At 41.6% G+C, this 19,076-nt stretch overlaps 1 protein-coding gene across 1 annotated transcript in view; it reads right to left on the reverse strand.

Moving 5' to 3' along the window:
• Positions 1-740: 740 nt before the first annotated feature.
• Positions 741-19,076, reverse strand: part of LOC140465901 (myosin light chain kinase, smooth muscle-like) — an 85,002-nt gene continuing 66,666 nt past the window's right edge. Inside the window, exons 14-17 of the mRNA XM_072561826.1 lie at positions 17,408-17,528; positions 10,105-10,201; positions 6,929-7,066; positions 741-3,730 (exon numbers count right to left, since the gene is read on the reverse strand). Of these exons, the coding sequence (XP_072417927.1) occupies positions 3,504-3,730; positions 6,929-7,066; positions 10,105-10,201; positions 17,408-17,528 (583 nt within the window). The 3' untranslated portion in view covers positions 741-3,503. The remainder of the gene's footprint in view (positions 3,731-6,928; positions 7,067-10,104; positions 10,202-17,407; positions 17,529-19,076) is intronic.

Genomic DNA, 19,076 nt, shown 5'->3' on the forward strand with positions numbered 1-19,076 from the left:
AGGCCTTCTCAGCGATGTCCACAATTCCCGAAAGAAAGTTTTAAACCAAAATAGGCAGGCATCAGTAAGTCAGAGCAGGGAGCCCTTACCAATGATGTGATGGAATTTCAGTAATAATGATCTGTATTTCTTATGATCTTTATTACCAGGAAAGACCACTTAAGTCACAAATGTTGTAGACTTAGAGTACCAACTGAGTAAGTTAACACTTCAGGAATTACTGTTGCCTTCAATTGGTGTGCAACACAAATGGAAACAATTTAAAAAAACTATTTTACATACCTAGACAATTGACCCATTTTGATCATCACATCAGAGCTGATTGGGAAAAACTAAAGTCAAGATTTCAGCTGGAATATCATACCGATTAGCCTACATTGTAATTGCAATTAGTATTGCAAATGTACAACAGTTTGAATAGATTATAGGCTGTTTTAGTTACATTAGTTTATGCTTTTCAGAAAACAATAGCAGTCAGATCCGAACAACAGTCTGATATAATACACAATTACCACCCACTGAAGTCACAATGAAGCAGAAGAAAGGAGGCAAATTGTTCAATGATAATCCAAGCTCCTGAATCCCCTGCTTAATGACTGTATTAATAAATTGGGTGGCAGCAACCTTAACAGGCAACCGAGGATTATAAACGGTTTTCATTTTAATCAAGAATTGCACATACCTTGTTTAGAAGTTAAATATTTAATTGAGGAATACAGTTAAAATCTACACATGTAATTCACTGAATTGAATGGTCTATTTTCACAATCAGATTAAAATGTTGAACATCTTACATATAAAACAACTATACATCACAGGGTTCATTGACATACACGTGTATTCACATTAGCTTTCCATCAATCTTTCAGATTCCTTGAAGAGGGAGACCAACCCCAGACTCGAATGAACATTTCTCAAATTCAAACTGGCAATGGATGGCATCAAATCAGAAGACACATATAACATTTTCCTCAATGCATTCAAAGAGGTAGAGAAACTCACTTTGGACCACGTGTGGAGGTTTAAACTGTGCTTTACAGATAGTTTGAAACCACTCTAATTATTTCCTTGGAGCTTCATTGAGTGAAATCATTACATTGCAACAATATCTTGCACCTTCAAGTCTCATTTGATTCAATTTATCTTTGTACCAATTATACCATAATTCCTCATTTTAATTAGATTGTGGCATCATTTAGTATCAGCTTATGTGTGTAAAGGTGGGGAAAGCCCATTGACCTCACCCTGTGTTCCAAAACATTACCTATGCAATGAATACTGAACAAAAACAAATGATGTGATATTGCCCACAGTCATTTGGTGGATGGTGTTTCCCGTAAAACAGACTAAATAAAGTTGTTCTGCAGAGTCACCTTGTGCCTGAACCCTGCGGTTCCACAGTGACTTTTAACATGAAACAGAACAGCAAATATTCAGCTTTCAATTTTAAGTGTCAATACAAAATTGTAACCAAAAATGCAGCACTGTAAAAGTAAAGTACATAGTCAAAAAAGTGATTGTACTGCAGAAGATTTTCAATACTTTATAGGTCTAATAAAATGTGATCTAATATTCAGTTGAACTTCCAGAAGGTTTGCATTGGATTATAGATAAACAGCTGCCCTAACCTGAGGGACAAGTACTACAGTTACAAGTCACTATTTGTCTGATGCAATGTGATTTTTAAAAAAAAATTAGATTAGGTGGTTTAATACAAGTTTAAGGTCTAAATTTGACAAAATCCATTTTATAATGCTCAAATATTAATGAAGGCATCAGTAATACAATATGGCCTAGACAATTAATGGATATTAAGTGCTATCATATTCACATTTTCTGAAAAAGTCTATACAAGAAATCTTTACATTTTAGAAACATGATTTCTAATTAATGTGTAGAAACCCTTCATTGTGAAATACCACTTAGTGAGTACATGAGTTGAAAGCAAGGATTTTATTGACATGAATTTTAACAACTGATTTGGTTAGCATAGCTTTTACTTTCAAAAGTGTATTATACGTCAAAGAGAGAGATTACCAATGTATCGCAAACTGTTTTTGGGGTGTTGGCAGGCAAGATTATATTAACAGGTTTGCAGGAACAGTGATCATAACTCCAAATGTAACTGATGTGAAATTAAATAATGAGAGTGAGAACTGAGTTGATAGCACCAAGGTCCAGATAACATTGCGATATGCAGGATATCAAGGAAAGGATAGAGGTGAAACAACTGTTTATGACATAAGCATGGTTCTCTAAAGGATGCAGAAAGAATAACCTATCTTCAGTTGCTTATTGCCAAATTTTCCCCCGAAGTATGCTCCAGTTGACTTGCCAAGACTCCAGTGTGTATGAAATATTGCTGAAATATTGTGTATGAAATACTATCAATGCTAACAGGTTTTAAGCTCAAGTTCTAATTGTTTAAAAACAGATTGTTTGTTGATCACCTCATTTGTGGTGGTGCAACCTGTGACAGAAACAAGTCCAAAGCATTTGGGACTGGCCATACTGAGTTGGTGATGATCAATGTAGACTGAATGTTCAGGCACTTTTTGTGGCAAAACAAGAATTAGTTCCACAATTTTCTCAAGTGAGATTTCCCAGTTTCTTCCCGGGGCTAAAATGTACCCTGGAATCTGTTGTCCAAAGAAAGAGTGCAGAACACCCACGAAACGTAGCCACCAACCCGATACTAGTGGGCACTAATTCCTCTCGCTGGGATTTGGGTCAGCGCTTCTCAGCTCACCACGACTCAAATCAAAAAAGCAATGTTCACGGTGACCTGCACGTGGTTCACTCTGCTCAGAATCATGCCAAATTTTCACAAAGGAAGTTTAAAATTTTCAACTGGAATCCTAATCCTCACTTTAAGAAGCATTTTCAAAAACAGACTGCTGTCCTCAGTGATGTTCAATTGCACAAACTTAGATCACTGAAGCATCGCTGCAGCTATACCATTTTATGCAACAACAGTTACAATTTTGTTTCAGGTACACTACTAGAAGTGTGACTGCAAACATTTAATCAAACTGCTTTTACTCTGCAAATCGTTTGCATTGATCCTTTGGCCCTAAAGGAAAAAGGCAAGTATTATGGTTTATAGTCTTCAAAATAACAGAACTCTTTCTTCACTATAAATGGGCTCAGTGCTCCAGATTAGAGACGCCTTTATAGTCCATCTTCATTGCAGTGACTAGTAATTTAGAAAGGATTGAGGAACCAAACTCTGAGAGGTACAATCCTTAATACCCTGCCTATCCTGCAGAATTATGCAGTATGAGTACGCAGAATAGTCAGCATTTATCAGTGTTTTGCCAAGAATATTCAGATTCTCTCCTTGATCAGCAATTCCAACTAATAGAATTTGAGCACTCTTCTCCACTCACAGATCGAGATTCCTCACCACATTTGCTCGATGTCTCTATTTCCATCATGATATTGCAAGTTAGGCTGCAGGTAGCTAACAAGCTGGATCAAATGTTTGTTTGAGGATCACCCTTTTAACTGCGTTGGATCACATCCAGCGGGTAAACTGTCAATGTGGCTGAAGAGGTCTCCTCACCCAGGGCATTCATTGCTTTGCATGTATAATACCCCGAGTCCATCTGAGTGACGTTTGTAATAATCAGTGAGCAGCTCCCATCCTCTTGGTAGTCAATCTGGAAGTGTGAGGACTCGGTGAGTGGATCCTCATTTTTGTACCAAATCACTTCAGGGTCAGGGTAACCTGTATCACGGAATAAAAAGTACAGAATAATAAGAGATTTCAACAGAATCTTTCCCCAAAACACTATTTTTCAGGTAAGTTTTAGTTTCAATCAGAAATGGTGGAAATACATATATAGAAGTGGCTGTGCTGCCCCTTACTCATCATTTATGAAGCTAAACCAGAGTATTGAACACAATGACACATAGTAGAACAGCGTTTTAAAGTATAATGTTATTTATTAGATTAGATTACTTACAGTGTGGAAACAGGCCCTTCGGCCCAACAAGTCCACACCGCCCCGCCGAAGCGTACCCACCCATGCCCCTACATCTACCCCTTACCTAACACTACGGGAAATTTAGCATGGCCAATTCACCTGACCTGCACATCTTTGGACTGTGGGAGGAAACCGGAGCACCCGGAGGAAACCCACGCAGACACAGGGAGGACGTGCAAACTCCACACAGTCAGTCGCCTGAGGCGGGAATTGAACCCAGGTCTCCGGCGCTGTGAGGCAGCAGTGCTAACCACTGTGCCACCGTGCCACCCACAAAATTTATGACATAATAATCGATCACTACAGATTACAATTTCAAGACTGAGCTAGGAGAGGGAGCTAGGAGCGAGAGGAGAAGAAACTTCTTTACTCAGAGTTGTTAGGATTTGGAATGCGTTGCTTGGGAGAGAGGTGGAGGCAGATTCCATAGGAGTTTTCAAAAGATAGTTGGATATACACGTGAAAGTGATGAATTTAAGAGAGCTACGGAGATAGGGCTGGAAAATGGGACTAGCTGGGTAGCTCTTTCAGGAGCTGGAACATACATGATGGATTGAATGGCCTCCCTCTGTACTGTGAAATTCTATGATTCTACAATTACATGTTGCAGCCCAAGATGGCAGAGAGAATCCTTTGTTTTTGCAGAGTGCTTTATGTTTCAGAACCAATCGAAAATGCTTCTCAACATAATACTTTTGATGTGAGATGACAAATGCAGGCAAATTGTTGGTGTACGGTCAGACCCTACAAACAACAGCTGGAGTTCAGTGTTTGATGTGGGGTTGGATAGGTTGGAATAATGTTGTGATTTGGAGGAGCCGGTTTGGACTGGGGTGGACAAAGTTAAAAATCACACAACACCAGGTTAGAGTCCAACAGGTTTATTTGGAAGCACTAGCCTTCGAAGCGCTGCTCCTTCATCAGGTGATTGTGAAGCAGGACCATAGGACATAGAATTTATAGGAAAAATTACAGTGTCATGCAGCTGAAATGATATATTGAAGGGGTGGCACGGTGGCACAGTAGTTAGCACTGCTGCTTCACAGCGCTAGAGACCTAGGTTCAATTCCTACCTCAGGTGACTGACTGTGTGGAGTTTGTACATTCTTCCTGTGTCTACATGGGTTCCCTCTGGGTGCTTTGGTTTCCTCCCACAGTCCAAAGATGTGCAGGTCAGGTGAATTGGCCATGCTAAATTTCCCATAGTGTTAGGTGAAGTGGTAAATGTAGGGGAATGGGTCTGGGTGGGTTGCTCTTCGGAGGGTCGGTGTGGACTTGTTGGGTTGAAGGGCCTGTTTCCACACTGTAAGTAAGCTAATCTTAAAAACAAACTAGATTGTTAAAAGTTTTTCGTCTTTTAGAATGGGTTTGCTGTTTCAGCTCTTTAATATGTAAATCCCAGAGCTTCTTTTAAGTCACATACTCAAGATAACTTAAGGTTTTATAACAAAAGGTGACATGTCAGCTCAGACAATGCCTTAAAGCTGTGAGGTTAGAGACCATCTCTATCCCAAACTTGAGTTAGACTGGTTCTATTTCCAAACTGGAATTTACAAAATATTACATGGACTGACTGCTTGCATTAACTGTCTGCAGATTCTGCATTTTTTGAGCAAAATAGAATGTATCTGCAAATATAATTCTTCAAATACAAATTCACCTGATAGAATTACATGTGTGCACATGTGCAGAAGGGAGAGGCAGAGTGCGTGTGCATGTGAGTGCGAGTGCACACGAGTGAGTGAGTGTTTGCGAGCATACAAGTTTGGTAAAGTGTGTGCGTGGGTGTGATGGAGTATAAGCCTGTGAAAGGGTGTGTGTGTGTGTGTGTGTGGTGGTGGTGGGGGGGTGGTTGTACATGTGTGCATAAGAGAGAGAGCCTGCGTATGAGAGAGGGTCTGCGTGAGTGTGTGAGGGAGAGGGTATAGTGCAATGGAGTCACCTTGGGTTCATGTCACACTACAGATGACCCCACTGCACTACACACACTCTCTTTCACACACACTCTCTAACATACGCTCACACTCACACAGATCCTCTCTCATACGCATACACATATGCCCCCCTTACTCTTACACACACATGCAACCTCTCACAGGCTTATACTCCATCACACTCACACTTTACCAAGCTTGCACACACGCAAACATATGTTCTCTCACATGCAGTCACACGCACACTGTCTCTCTCTCGCTCTCTCCTGCACACGCACACATATAAATGTTTGTGGGGTGAATTTGCATATGCAGAATTATATTCGCAGATTACATTCTATTTTGCTCAAAAAATGCAGAACCTACAGGCAACCAATTCATGTAATATTTTGTAAATTTCACTTTGGAAATAGAACTAGCCTGACTCAGGATTGGGATACAGACAGACTCTGACCTCACACCTTTAAGGCATTGTCTGAGCTGAGATGTCACCTTTTGTTATAAAACCTTAAGTTATCGGAGTATGTGATTTAAAAGCAGTTCTGTGATTTACGTATTAAAGAGGTGAAACAACAAACCCATTCTAAAAGACGAAAGACTTAACAATCTAGTTTTGTTCAATATATCATTTCAGCTGCATGACACTGTAGTCTTTTGCTATAAATTCTATGTCTTATGGTCGTGCTTCACAACCACCTGATGAAGAAGCAGTGCTTTGAAAGCTCATGCTTCCAAATAGACCTGTTCGACTATAACCTGGTGTTGTGGAATAAAGTTGATAATTTAGGAGAATTCCCTTGTGTTCAGCTCCATTATTGTCGCAGGCCAGGAAAAACAGGCAACAGAAATGATAGGAACCTTCAATACAAGTGCACCTCCCCTTTAAACCACCAAGCTACCTGTACAAAGCACTGAAATGATGCTTAGCTTCCTCACCAATGAGCAAAGCCAAATTAATGGTTTACTCCCGAGTTAACATTGATCAATTTTCCCAATGCTGCTCACCTTCAATATGACACTGCAGACAGGAGGCACTGCCTTCCAGTTCGTCCAAGTCCTGCAAAGTTTTACTGAAAAATGGCTTCCTCTGAATTTGCTCATCCAGGGAGGAGAGCACCTCCTGTTGGTGAGTTGGACTCAGTACTGGGAAAGGATGACAACAAAGACATGATAGTTGATATCCACTGTACAACCACAGCCAAGACCTCCAGTCTACACTTGTACGTGGTTGATTTTTGTCCCCCTGTTCTGTTCATGCTATGCAAACATAGTTGGCTGTTTCTCCAGCTTCATTGTCCTGGAGACAGCATTAGTGAGCTGCTTTCTTGAACCACTGCAGCCCTTATGGTGTGTACATATATTCAACACGTCATTCAGGAGGGAGTTCCAGGATTTGTTCCAGCGACAGAGAAGGGATGGTAATACTGTTCCCAAATCAAGATGGTGTGTGGCTTGGAGGGAATCTTTGAAATGGCACTGATCCCATGTACATGCTGCCCTTAACATCTAGGTGGGAATAGTCACAGGTTTAGAAGGTGCTGATGAAGGAGTCTTGCTGAGTTACTGCAGTGCATCTTGTAAACAATACACACTGCTGCCACTGTGAGGCAGTGACAGAAAGACTGAATGTTGAAGGCGCCAATCTCGTGAACTAAATGGTGTGAAATGTCTTGGGTGTTGGGGAGCACCATTCATGCAGACATGGGGAAATTGTTTCATTACACTCCTAACATATGCCTTATGGTTGGATATGCTTTCTGCAGAGTCAGGTGGTGAGTTGCTCTCTACAGGATTCCCAACCTCTGACCTGCTCTTGTAGCCATAGAATTTATATATCTGGTCTGGCTCCATTTCTAGTCAATGGTAATCCCCAGGATGGTGATCGTGGGGAATTCAGAAATGATAATGTCAAGGGGAGATGGTTAAATTCTCTCTTGTTGGAGGTTTCCATTACAGATACTCCTGTAACCTGACTGTAACTTGCCAGTTATCAGCAGGACCAGGGAGAGGGTGGAACAGATAGTGGTCAATACTGTGGTCTATACTTACAGGACAGTTCCAGTCCTCTCCCAAAGAATGACCAACTACAGCAAGGTCACCCCTGTACTGGAGAGGTAGACAGATTGGTGAGGTGCGTTGGAAAATGGGGTTCCTTCAGAACAGACCTTTTTCTAGTATTTGCTTTGTGGCGTGAAATCTTACCTAACAGTTGGTACAGCAGCATATGCTTAGACCAAACATAAACAATTTCTAACAGACAAGACAAAGGGAAGGTGGTAAGAAAGGCCACGCAAATTAATCTCAAAGAACCATATGGATCTTTTATCAACGCAATGTTTAGGAAAATAGAACTTTTGCTCCTAAAAAGACTGAGGAGAGGTAGGAGGGGACACAAAGAAGCCTTGGCGGGAAGGATCAGAGAAAACCCAAAGCATTCCACATTTATGTGAGGAATAAGATCAGAGAGAGCGTAGGGCTGATCAGGGATAGTGGAGGGAAAGTGCCTGGAGTCTGAAGAGGTAGGGGAGGCATGAGTGATGAATTTTTTGCTTAAGTATTCACGAGAGAGGGACCTTGTTGATAGGGAGAACACCATGGACCAGGTTATAGGCTTGAACAGATTGATATTAAAGAAGTGGATGTGCTGGAAATTCTGGGAAGCATCAAGATAGGGTGCGGCATGGTGGCTCAGTGGTTAGCAGTGCTGCCTCACAGTGCCAGGGACCCGGGTTTGATTCTTGCATCAGACAACTGTCTATGTGGAGTTTGCACATTCTCCCTGTGTCTGCGTGGGTTTCCTCCAGGTGCTCTGGTTTCCTCCCTCAATCCAAAGCTGTGCAGGTTAGGTGGACTGGCCATAGTGTCCAGGGATGTGTAGGGTAGGTGCATTAGTCTGGAGTAAATGTAGAGCAGTAGGAGAATGGGTCTGGGTGGGTTATTCTTTGGAGAGTCAGTATGGACTTGTCGGGCTGAAAGGTCTATTTAGATGCTGTAGGGATTCTAAGATAAGTCCCCATGGCCAGAACAGATATATCTAAGTTTACTACAGGAAGCAAGAAATGAGATTGCTGCATCTCTGGTGATAATCTTTGCATCTTAACTCTCCACGAGAACAGTACCAGATGATTGGAGGGAGGTGAATGTTGTTCCTCTATTCCATCCCAGTACCGTTCGGAGACTGCTGACAAAGGGGTTCAGCCTGAAACATTGACTTTCCTGCTCCTCGGATACTGTCTGACCTGCTGTGCTTTCCATCTTCACACCTATTGACTCAACCATCCTCAATTGTCACAGTTGTATTTTTCTTGTTGATCTAATGTATATCTAAACTATTGCCTCATAAGAGACCACTTGAACATTCTTTACACACTGCTTATATTAGGTAACTGTGGTCATAAACCCTAAAAATCTAACAAGAACTAGTCATGCAATTTCATGAACTGACTAGTCATGAACAGTGAGAAGCAGCTAGGAAGGTAGGTGATAGGAATGGGCTGCGGGGAGTGAATCTCTGGGATTGTAGGCCACAGGCAATGTCCAGGAACCAGGTCTGGGTGCCATGTTGGGGGAGGGGGACTGCACAGTATCTCAAAGAAAATATGGATAAAAGATCAAATTCAAAGAAGTGCAACAGTTTGCCTTATCCAAATAGCCAAACTGAGAGTAACTGACTGACAAAGAAGTGGTTATGAAGTGCACACATCGAAGCCAGACTTTTGATGGTTTTTATAGCTGGAGGCATAAACTACAGAAGAAAATGATTTTTTGACGAACTTCCCATGCTCTCAAATTCTAGGCACTAGGAGATAGCAAGACTTTGTAGGGGAGTATAGAAATTGGGAGACCAGCTCAAAGGCTGAACATTACCCAGAAACTGGTGTTGTTTCCCCTTGCAGCCAAGAAGACGGAGGAGATTTGATAGAACTGTCAAAAGAATTATGAAGGGTTTAGATGGAATAAATATAAACTCTTTCCGGGGCTGAAGGACAGATAATCAGATGACCCAGATTGTATTGATCAGAGGTGACATGAGGAAAAATCACTTTTACGCCAAAGGCTAGGACTTGGAATGTACTCTATTCTGACACTGAGGTGCCAGTCAGTCAGTTCCACTGAAGATCAGTGGCTCCATGGTCATGTAGAAAAGAGCTCTTTACATAAGGAGGAACTCAATGGCTTACCACTTTTGTCTTGAGAAGTAGGTGCAGATTCTGCATTGTCCGGTTTGTTCAATGGCAAAGCTAGTCTCTTGAGGGCAAGAAGTGCCTTCCCTGCTTTCTAAAATTTAAAAAAGATGAAATATTTCTCTTCAAAATAGATGAACAATCACAGAAGCACAAGCAGGTCCAATTCAAAACAAAATAAAACTAGGGAATCTCACAGTACAGCAAGTCAGCACTTGACCCATTGTTCCTTTATGGTAGAATGACCAATTACTTTCACTGCTCTGCTTTTTATTCAAACCCTTCAGTTTTTGTCCTTTTTAGCATACATTCAATATCTTTGAAATTTATCATTAAATCTGCTTCATCATCCTTTCATCAGTGCATTAAGTGAGAAAACATTTATATTTCCTGACCTTGCACTGTTGCCAAATATCTTATCAACCATCCTGCCCAGGTAGAAAATTTTTCTCTATATCTTTTATCAATATCCTGCATAATGTGACTGAATTTAAGTTTATTCATAGAATTAAAACAGCATATAAGTGTAATGAAAGTGTAGGTGTGTACTGTACCTTCGAGAGAGAGAGGAAGCTAGCAAGGTCTGACTGAAAGCACAGAGTGTACTGAACAATTTAAAAATAGAACACTTGGTTGAAACAAATAGCTGGAGTTGCATTGCCATGGAACAAAACAAATTCTAATTCGGCCAATCAGCTTAAATTATGCCCCAGATACCAAAAAACGATCAAAATTGAATTTTAATGTTTGGGATGGCATCAAACTAATGAAATGATTCAATGTTTTGGAGTATAAAACTGGATATTTTGAACAGTTAGAGGGAGAACTGCAAAGAGCACCACCAAGTGCAGACAGCTAGCCAAATAGCTCTCTGCAAGGTAGCTGTCTGTAAGAAAAGTTGGAGACCGAAGAAAAGACGACCCAGAAGAATACAGAGAAAATTCTCCAAAGGAGAATTGGCAAAGCTGACTGATTTTGAAACGTGATTTTTTTTTTCTAAATTGCTATCAGGGTATTTTTAAAAAAAAAACAGACCAGTATTGTAGAGTGGAAGGTAAAATATAGGTTTAAAGAGAAAGGAGTTGTAAATGGTTGTTGTTTTAATGTCCTGTACTGGACTTAAAGAATAAAATTGTTAATTTTTACTTTAAATAACGAGATCAGGATAATTCTTTGTCTCTCGAAATTTAACAGATTACGACGCGAGGTGAGCTTCTCTGTGGGACGGGTTTAAACTAGCAGAGGGGTTCACTCCATGACGTAACATAAGCAAATTAGAGGAAATGGAACCCAAGCAGATGTAATATATTTGGATCACCAGAAGGCATTCATAGGAGTCATAGAGATATACAGCATGGAAACAGACCCTTCAGTCCAACTCATCCATGGCACCCAAATCTCCTAAACAAATCTAGTCCCATATTCCTCTAAACCCTTCCTACGCATATACCTATTAATTTATATTATACCAGCCTCCACCATTTCCTCTGGCAGCTCATTCAGAGCATGACCCTCTGTGTGAAAAAGTTGCCCCTAGGTCCCATTTAAACCTTTCCCCTCTCACACTAAACCTCTGCCCTCTAGTTCTGGACTACCCCACTACAGGGAAAAGACCTATCTATTTACCATATCCAAGCCCCTCATGATTTATAAACCTCTAAGGTCACCCCTCAGCCTCTGACGCTCCAGGGAAAGCAGCCCCAGCGTTTTCAGCCTCTCCCTGTAACTCAAATCCTCCAGCCCTGGCAACATCCTTGTAAATCTTTTCTGAACCTTTTCAAGTTTCACATCATCCTTCCAATAGGAAGGAGACCAGAATTGCACACAATATTCCAAAATTGGCCTCACCAACGCCATGTACAGTCGGAACCTGACTTCCCAACTCCTATACTCAATGCACTGACCAGTAAAGGCAAGCGTATCTTCACTATCCTATCTACCTGTGATTCTACTTCCAAAGAATTATGAACCTGAACTCCAAGATCTCTTTGTTCAGCAACCGATGAGGTATCACATGTCAGGCTGCTTCAGATAAGAGTCTACAGTGTTGGAACAAGTGCATGAATATAGGTTTGGCTAATTAATGGAAGACAGAAAATTGGAATAAAGGGGGTACTTTTAGGATGGCAACCTGCAAATAGAGTGCTGATGATCAATGCTGCGGCCACAATTAACAGAGTCTACAGAGGGATATAGGCAGGTTAAGCGAGTAGGTAAAACTTGGCAAATAGGACACAATGTGAGAAACTGTGAAGTTATTACTATGGCAGGAAGATTAGAAGATAGGAATGTTAGTTAAATGAGGAAAGACGGCAGAAAGCTGCAGCACAGAGACATTTGGGAATCCCCATGTATGAATATTATCGAAGATCAGTGGGTAATAGGGAAGACAAATGGCTGACAGCCGTTATCTCAAGGGAAAGAAGTGAAAAAAATAGAATGCTTTGCTAAAATTACAAAAGGCAAAATAAAAGACTACATCTAGAATACTGCAAGCAGTTTTGGTTCCTTTATCTAAGAGATATTGATATTGGAGGCAGTCCAGAGGAAGGTCACTAGGTTAATCTGGTTATACCTTCCAGGTGAAGTAGTGCGTGACCTATACCTTCACTTAATCTGGTCTACTGCATTCACGGCTCACAATGTGGTCTCCTCTATACTGGGGAAACAAAGTGTGGACTGACTGACCACTTCACAGAATGTTCTGCCCACAGAAAATACCCTTGAGCTTCCAGTTGCCTGCCACTTTAACACACCACCAACATCTCTGTCTCAGGCTTCCTACAGTGTTCCAGTGAAGCTCAGTGCAAGCTGGAAGAACAACACCTCATTTTCCACTTCAGGACCCTGCCACCCTCCAGACTCAATATCGAGATCAATACTTTTTGGGCAAGTCCTAGCCCCCTACCACATACACACCAGGTCTTGTTATCACGTAGTCTGCCACTAACAGTATCCCTTAACAGCTATTCACCCTCCCAGCCAGATCGCAATTGACTCCTCTGTCTAACTATTCTCTCTTTGAGCTCTATCCCTACCTATTATTTAATTCTTAACTCCTCCCTTCATCCTATCTTCTGCAAATAACTGACATTTTCCTAACTACCATAAGTTCTGAGGAAGGGTCACTGGACCTGAAAGTTAACTTTGATTTCTCTTCACAGATGCTGCCGAGACCCGCTGAGCTTTTCCAGCAACATTTTTTTCTGTTCCTAGGTTATGGAGGGTTTGTCTTATGCTGAACAAGTGGCTCGGGCTTGTACTCATTTGAAATGTGTAAAAGGAAAAAGACACTGCGTTGAAATATATCAAGATACTTTGGAGACTTGACAGGGTAGATGAGGCGAAATGTTTCTCCTGAATAAGTGTCTAGAACCAGAAGGTATAAGTACAGTATCGCCAAAAAGCCTGTTCATTATACATGTATACTTCTGGATGAATAAAACCTCTTTACACTGCCTCCTTACTTTGGGATTTTTTTTTGAAAGCTTGTATCTTTTGTTCAGACCTTTGTCACAGTTTGCAATTTGTCTTTGTCAGTTTAGTTTTAACTTGAAATTGGCCATATCAAAGTCCTTCTTATGCGGAAAGTAAGGCTAAGCTGCTAAATGTTTCTCCTTAGCTTAAATTTCTGATTCCCACAATAGTTCTCCATTTTGTTCCATTCTGGTTACTATTTAGCTTTTCATGACAACACAAAAACATGCAACTTGGCACAGCTACTCTATGTCACTGCTTTTGTTCATAATTAGCCTCTTCCCAGCCTACTCTACATCAAACTCTCCCTATGTGGTTGCAAGTTCAATGTTCTCACCACTCTCTGGATACTCAAGTTCTTTCTAAATATGTTCTTATTTATTAGCGACGATTTTACAGACTAGGCTTGGACAATGCCACAGTGACTGGCAATGACAGGCCGAGGAATGATTCATTAGTTGAAGGCTTGCCACATTATTTCAATGAGTAGAAGACAAGCAATTATTGCTTGACTGGTGCAGGCATAGTCATAGGGATGTACAGCATGGAAACAGACCCTTTGGTCTAACTCGGCCATGCTGACCAGATATCCTAAATTAATCTAGTTCCATTTGCCAGCACTTAGCCCATATCCTTCTAAACCCATTCATATACCCATCCAGATGCCTTTTAAATGTTGTAATTGTTCCAGCATCCACTACTTCTTTTGGAAGCTCATTCCACACATGCACCACTCTCCGCTTGAACAAGTTGCCACTTGGGTCACTTTTAAATCGTTCCTCTCTCACCCTAAACATACGCCCTCCAGTTCTGGACTCCCTCAACCCAGGGAAAAGACTTTGTCTATTTACCCTATCCATGCCCTTTATGATTTAATAAACCTCCAGAAGGTCATCCCTCAGCCTCCGATGCTCCAGGAAAAACAGCCCCAACGTATTCAGCCTCTCCCTATAGCTCAAATTCTCCATGCCTGGCAACATCCTTGTAAATATTTTCTGAACCCTTTCAAATTCCTGAGGGACAGGATTTATGTGCGTGTGGAAAGGCAAAGAATGATCAGGGATAGTCAACATGGCTTTGTGTGTGGGAAATTATGTCTCACGAACTTGATTGAGTTTTTGAAGTGACGAAGAGGATTGATGAGGGCATTGACCAATGGACTGAGTGGCAGATGGAGTTTAATTCAGATAAATGTGAGGTGCTTCATTTTGGGAAAGCAAGTCTTAGCAGGATTCATACACTTAATGGTAAGGTCCTAGGGAGTGTTGCTGAGTAAAGAGACCTTGGAGTGCAGAATCATAGTTCCTTGAAAGTGGAGTCGCAGGTAGATAGGATAGTGACAAAGGCTTTTGTTATTCTTTCCTTTATTGGTCAGAGTATTAAGTGTAGGGGTTGGGAGTTCATGTTGTGGCTGTACAGGACATTGGTTAAGCAACTTTTGGAATATTGTGTGCAATTCTGGTCTCCCTCCTATTAGAAGAATGTTGTGAAACCTGATAGGGTTCAGAAAAGATTTACAAGGATGTTGCCAGGGTTGGAGGATTTGAGCTACAGGGAGAGGCTGAACAGGCTGGGGCTGTTTTCCCTGGAGCATCGAAGGCTGAGGAGTGACATTATAGAGCTTTATAAAATCATGAGAGGCATAGATAGGATAAATAGAAAAGGTCTTATCCCTGGGATAGGGAGGCCAGAACTAGAGGGCACATATTTAGGGTGAGGGGGGACAAATTTAAAAGGGATCTGAAGGGCAACATTTTCATGCAGAGGGTGGTGCGTGTATGGAATGAGCTGCCAGAGGAAGTGGTGGAGGCTGGTACAATAGCAACATTTAAAAGGCATCTGGATGGGGACATGAACAGAAAGGGTTTAGAAGGATATGGGCCAAATGCTGGCAAATGGGACTAGATAATTTAGGAAATCCGGTCAGTATGGACGAGTTGGTCTAAAGACTTTTTCCGTGCTGTACATCTCTATGACTCTAAGTTTCACAATGTCCTTCCGATAGCAGGGAGACCAGAATTGCACACAGTATTCCAAAAGTGGCCCAGCTAATGTCCTTTACAACCACAACATGACCTCCCAACTCCTATACTCAATACTCTGACCAAGAGAGGCAGTATTCCAAACACCCTCTTCACTATCCCATCTACCTGAGACTCCACTTTCAAGGAACTATGAACCTGCACTCCAAGGTCTCTTTGTTCAGCAACACTCCCCAGGACCTTACCATTAAGAGAATAAGTCCTGCCCTGATTTGCCTTTCCAAAATGCAGCACCTCATATTTATCTAAATCAACTTCCATCTGCCACTCCTCAGCCCATTGACCATTTGATCAAGATCACTTTGTATTGAGGGAACCTCCTTTGCTGTCCACTACACCTCCAATTTTGGTGTCATCTGCAAACTTACTAACTATACGTCTTATGTCACATCCAAATCATATATGTAAATAATGGAAAGTAGCGGACCCAGCATCGCTCCTTATGGCATGCCACTGGTCACAGGCCTCCAGTCTGAAAATCAACCCTCCACCATCACCCTCTGTCTTCTACCTCCAAGCCAGTTCTGTATCCACATGGCTAGTTCTCTTCTGTATTCTATATGATCTAACCTTGCTAATCAGTCTACCAGTCTAAACTGATCGAACATCTTACTGAAGTCCACATAGATCACATCCACCACTCTGCCCTCATCAATCCTCTTCATCACTTCTTCAAAAAATTCAATCAAGTTACTGAGATATGATTTCCCATGCACAAAGCCATGTTGACTATCCCTAATCAGTCGTTGCCTTTCCAAATACATGTAAATCCTGTCTCTCAAGATTTCCTCCAACAACTTGCCCACCACCAATGTTAGGCTCACCAGTCTACAGTTCCCTGGCTTTTCCTTACCACCTTTCTTAAATAGTGGCACCATGTTAGCCAACCTCCAGTCTTCCGGCACCTCACCTGTGACTATTGAGGATACAAATATTTCAGCAAGAGGCCCAGCAAACACTTCCCTAGCTTCCCACAGAGTTCTAGGGTACACCTGATCAGATTTCGAGATTAATCCACCTTTGTGCGTTTTAAAACATCCTGCACCTCCTCCTCTGTAATATGGACATTTTTCAAGATGTCACCATCTATTTCCCCACATTCTGTACCTTCCATGTCCTTCTCCACAATAAACATTGATGTAAAATATTCGTTTAGTATCTCCCCTATCTTCTGGGGTTCCAGGCGCAGGCTGCCACTTTGACCTTTGCGGGGCCCTATTCTTTCCCAGTTATCCTTTTGTCCTTAATGTATTTGTACAATTCCTTTGGATTCTCCTTAACTCAGTTTGCCAAAGCTATCTCATGTCTCCTTTCTGCCGTCCTGATTTTCCGCTTACGTATACGCCTACTGCCTTTGTACTTTAAGAATTCACTCGATCTCTGCTATCTACATCTGACATATGTTTCCTTCTTTTTCTTGACCAAAACCTCAATTTATCTAATCATCCGGCATTCTCTACACCTAGCAGCCTTGCCTTTCACCCTAACAGGAACATACCGTCTCTAGTCTCTCATCTCATTTTTTGATGGCTTCCCATTTTCCAGCTGTCCCTTTACCACCACCCCATCAACTTTTGAAAGTTCTTGCCTAATACCATCAAAATTAACCTTCCTCCAATTTAGAACTTCAACTTTTAGACCCAGTCTATCCTTTTCCATCGCTATTTTAAAACTAAGAATTATGACTGCTGGCCTCAAGGTGCTCCCCCACTGACACCTCAGTAACTTGCCCGGGTCTTATTTCCCAAGAGTAGGTCAAGGTTTGCACCTTCAGTCCTTACCTTCCATTTCTGCTTGGCTAGAAACCGTTTCATTCTCTCCTTTGACAGCGTCTTAGCAACTCCTTGCTCTGTGCTCTGTAACCATGGATGGTTCAGGCACTCCTCACAGGTTAACCGTCTCCTAAATGCGGAAGAAACCAAAGTAGGCTGATTAAAAAAAAAACTTTAACCATAAATGATGGGCTGCAGCTACTTACAGCCTCTATTAATGAGGGTCTGACTATCATCTATCAAAGTTTGGTGACTGATCGAAATGAAGAGGGAATGTAAACAACGTGGAGGACTTGCACATGTTAAGCAAGTGGGAATGTGTAGCACCTAGAATATAATGTGTAGAATTGTAAAGTTATCCAATTTGTTGGAAATCTAAAAAATAAGTAGAATTCTTTTTTAAAAAAAAGGTGAGATGACATTAAGTGTCGATATCAACTGTAGCCTTTTGTCCATGAATCATATCAAGGTAACATATATGTGCAGCAAGTAGTTATAACCATTTTCTGCAGTGCTTCATAGGAATATTAGACAAAATATGATACAGAGACACATAGGGAGGTGTTGGGGAAGGTAATTTGAGGGTAAGAGAGCTAGCTTAAGGAGAGGAAAGTGAAGAGTGTAAAGGAGGCAATTTAGAATTAATGACTTGTGGCCAAGGCAATTGAAGGCAATAACAGACTGATTAAGACCAGGCTGGTCAGGAGGCTGGAATTGGACAAATGTTGATGTTTAGAAGACTGTGTCATCAAAGGCCGCTACAAAGACCATTGAGGGATTGAGAATTTTTAAATGGAGGCTCTGCTTAGCTGAGTGCCCCCAGTGCATGTCAGAGTGTACGGGGTGAAAGTTGAACCAATTTGATAGGAGTTCAGACATAGGTAACTGAGATGTGAATAATGGCAGGCCTACGGATACCAGTCAGGAATGCACTGAAATAGTCAAGTCTAGAGGGAATATTGGCTTAAAAAGGTTTTAGTAGCAGATAAGCCAAGCCAAGGCTGGATTTGAACAAGGTTCCAATGTAGGTAGATATTCTTACTGATGGCAGAGATGTATGATTGGAAGCTTTTCGCAGGGTCAAATATGAACCAAGGGTGCAACCCAGTCTGGTTCAGCCTTCAACACTAGGCAGAGAGGAAAATGGAGGTCATGGGGACATAACTGAGTCTGGGGAGGGGATCCAAGGTAATGACTTTGATTTCCTCAATATGCACATGGAAGATGTTTCTGCTCATCCAGGACTTGACAAGCTGAGCAGTGGAATTACTTAAAGGCAGTGAAGGAGATCAGAAAGGGGAGATGATGGGTAGGTAAGCTGGCGTTAAGATGCTCATTGAAGCTGACCTGGTTTTGGATGATACCACCAAAACATAGCAGGCCAATGAGAAACAGGAAAGGGCCATGTAGAGATCCTTGAAGGATACTAGAGGAAGCAGTGTGACAGGAGAAGTAAGTGAGGGTAATTTTCCAGCTACAACCAAACAGAGTTCAAAACAGAACCAGGTGAGTGTAGGCCCAGGCAGCTGGATAACGATGGAGGGGAGTTGGAAAAGGATATAATGCAAAGGCTACAAGCAGGACAAGATGATTAAGGAGGGCAGGTTTCTCTTTGTCACTGTCACATCGAATGTCACTTGCGACTTTGTCACAAGACCATTTTGCGATGGTGGCAGGC

The sequence above is a fragment of the Chiloscyllium punctatum genome, chromosome 42 (assembly GCF_047496795.1).
Source record: "Chiloscyllium punctatum isolate Juve2018m chromosome 42, sChiPun1.3, whole genome shotgun sequence".
NCBI classification, from domain to species: Eukaryota; Metazoa; Chordata; class Chondrichthyes; order Orectolobiformes; family Hemiscylliidae; genus Chiloscyllium; species Chiloscyllium punctatum.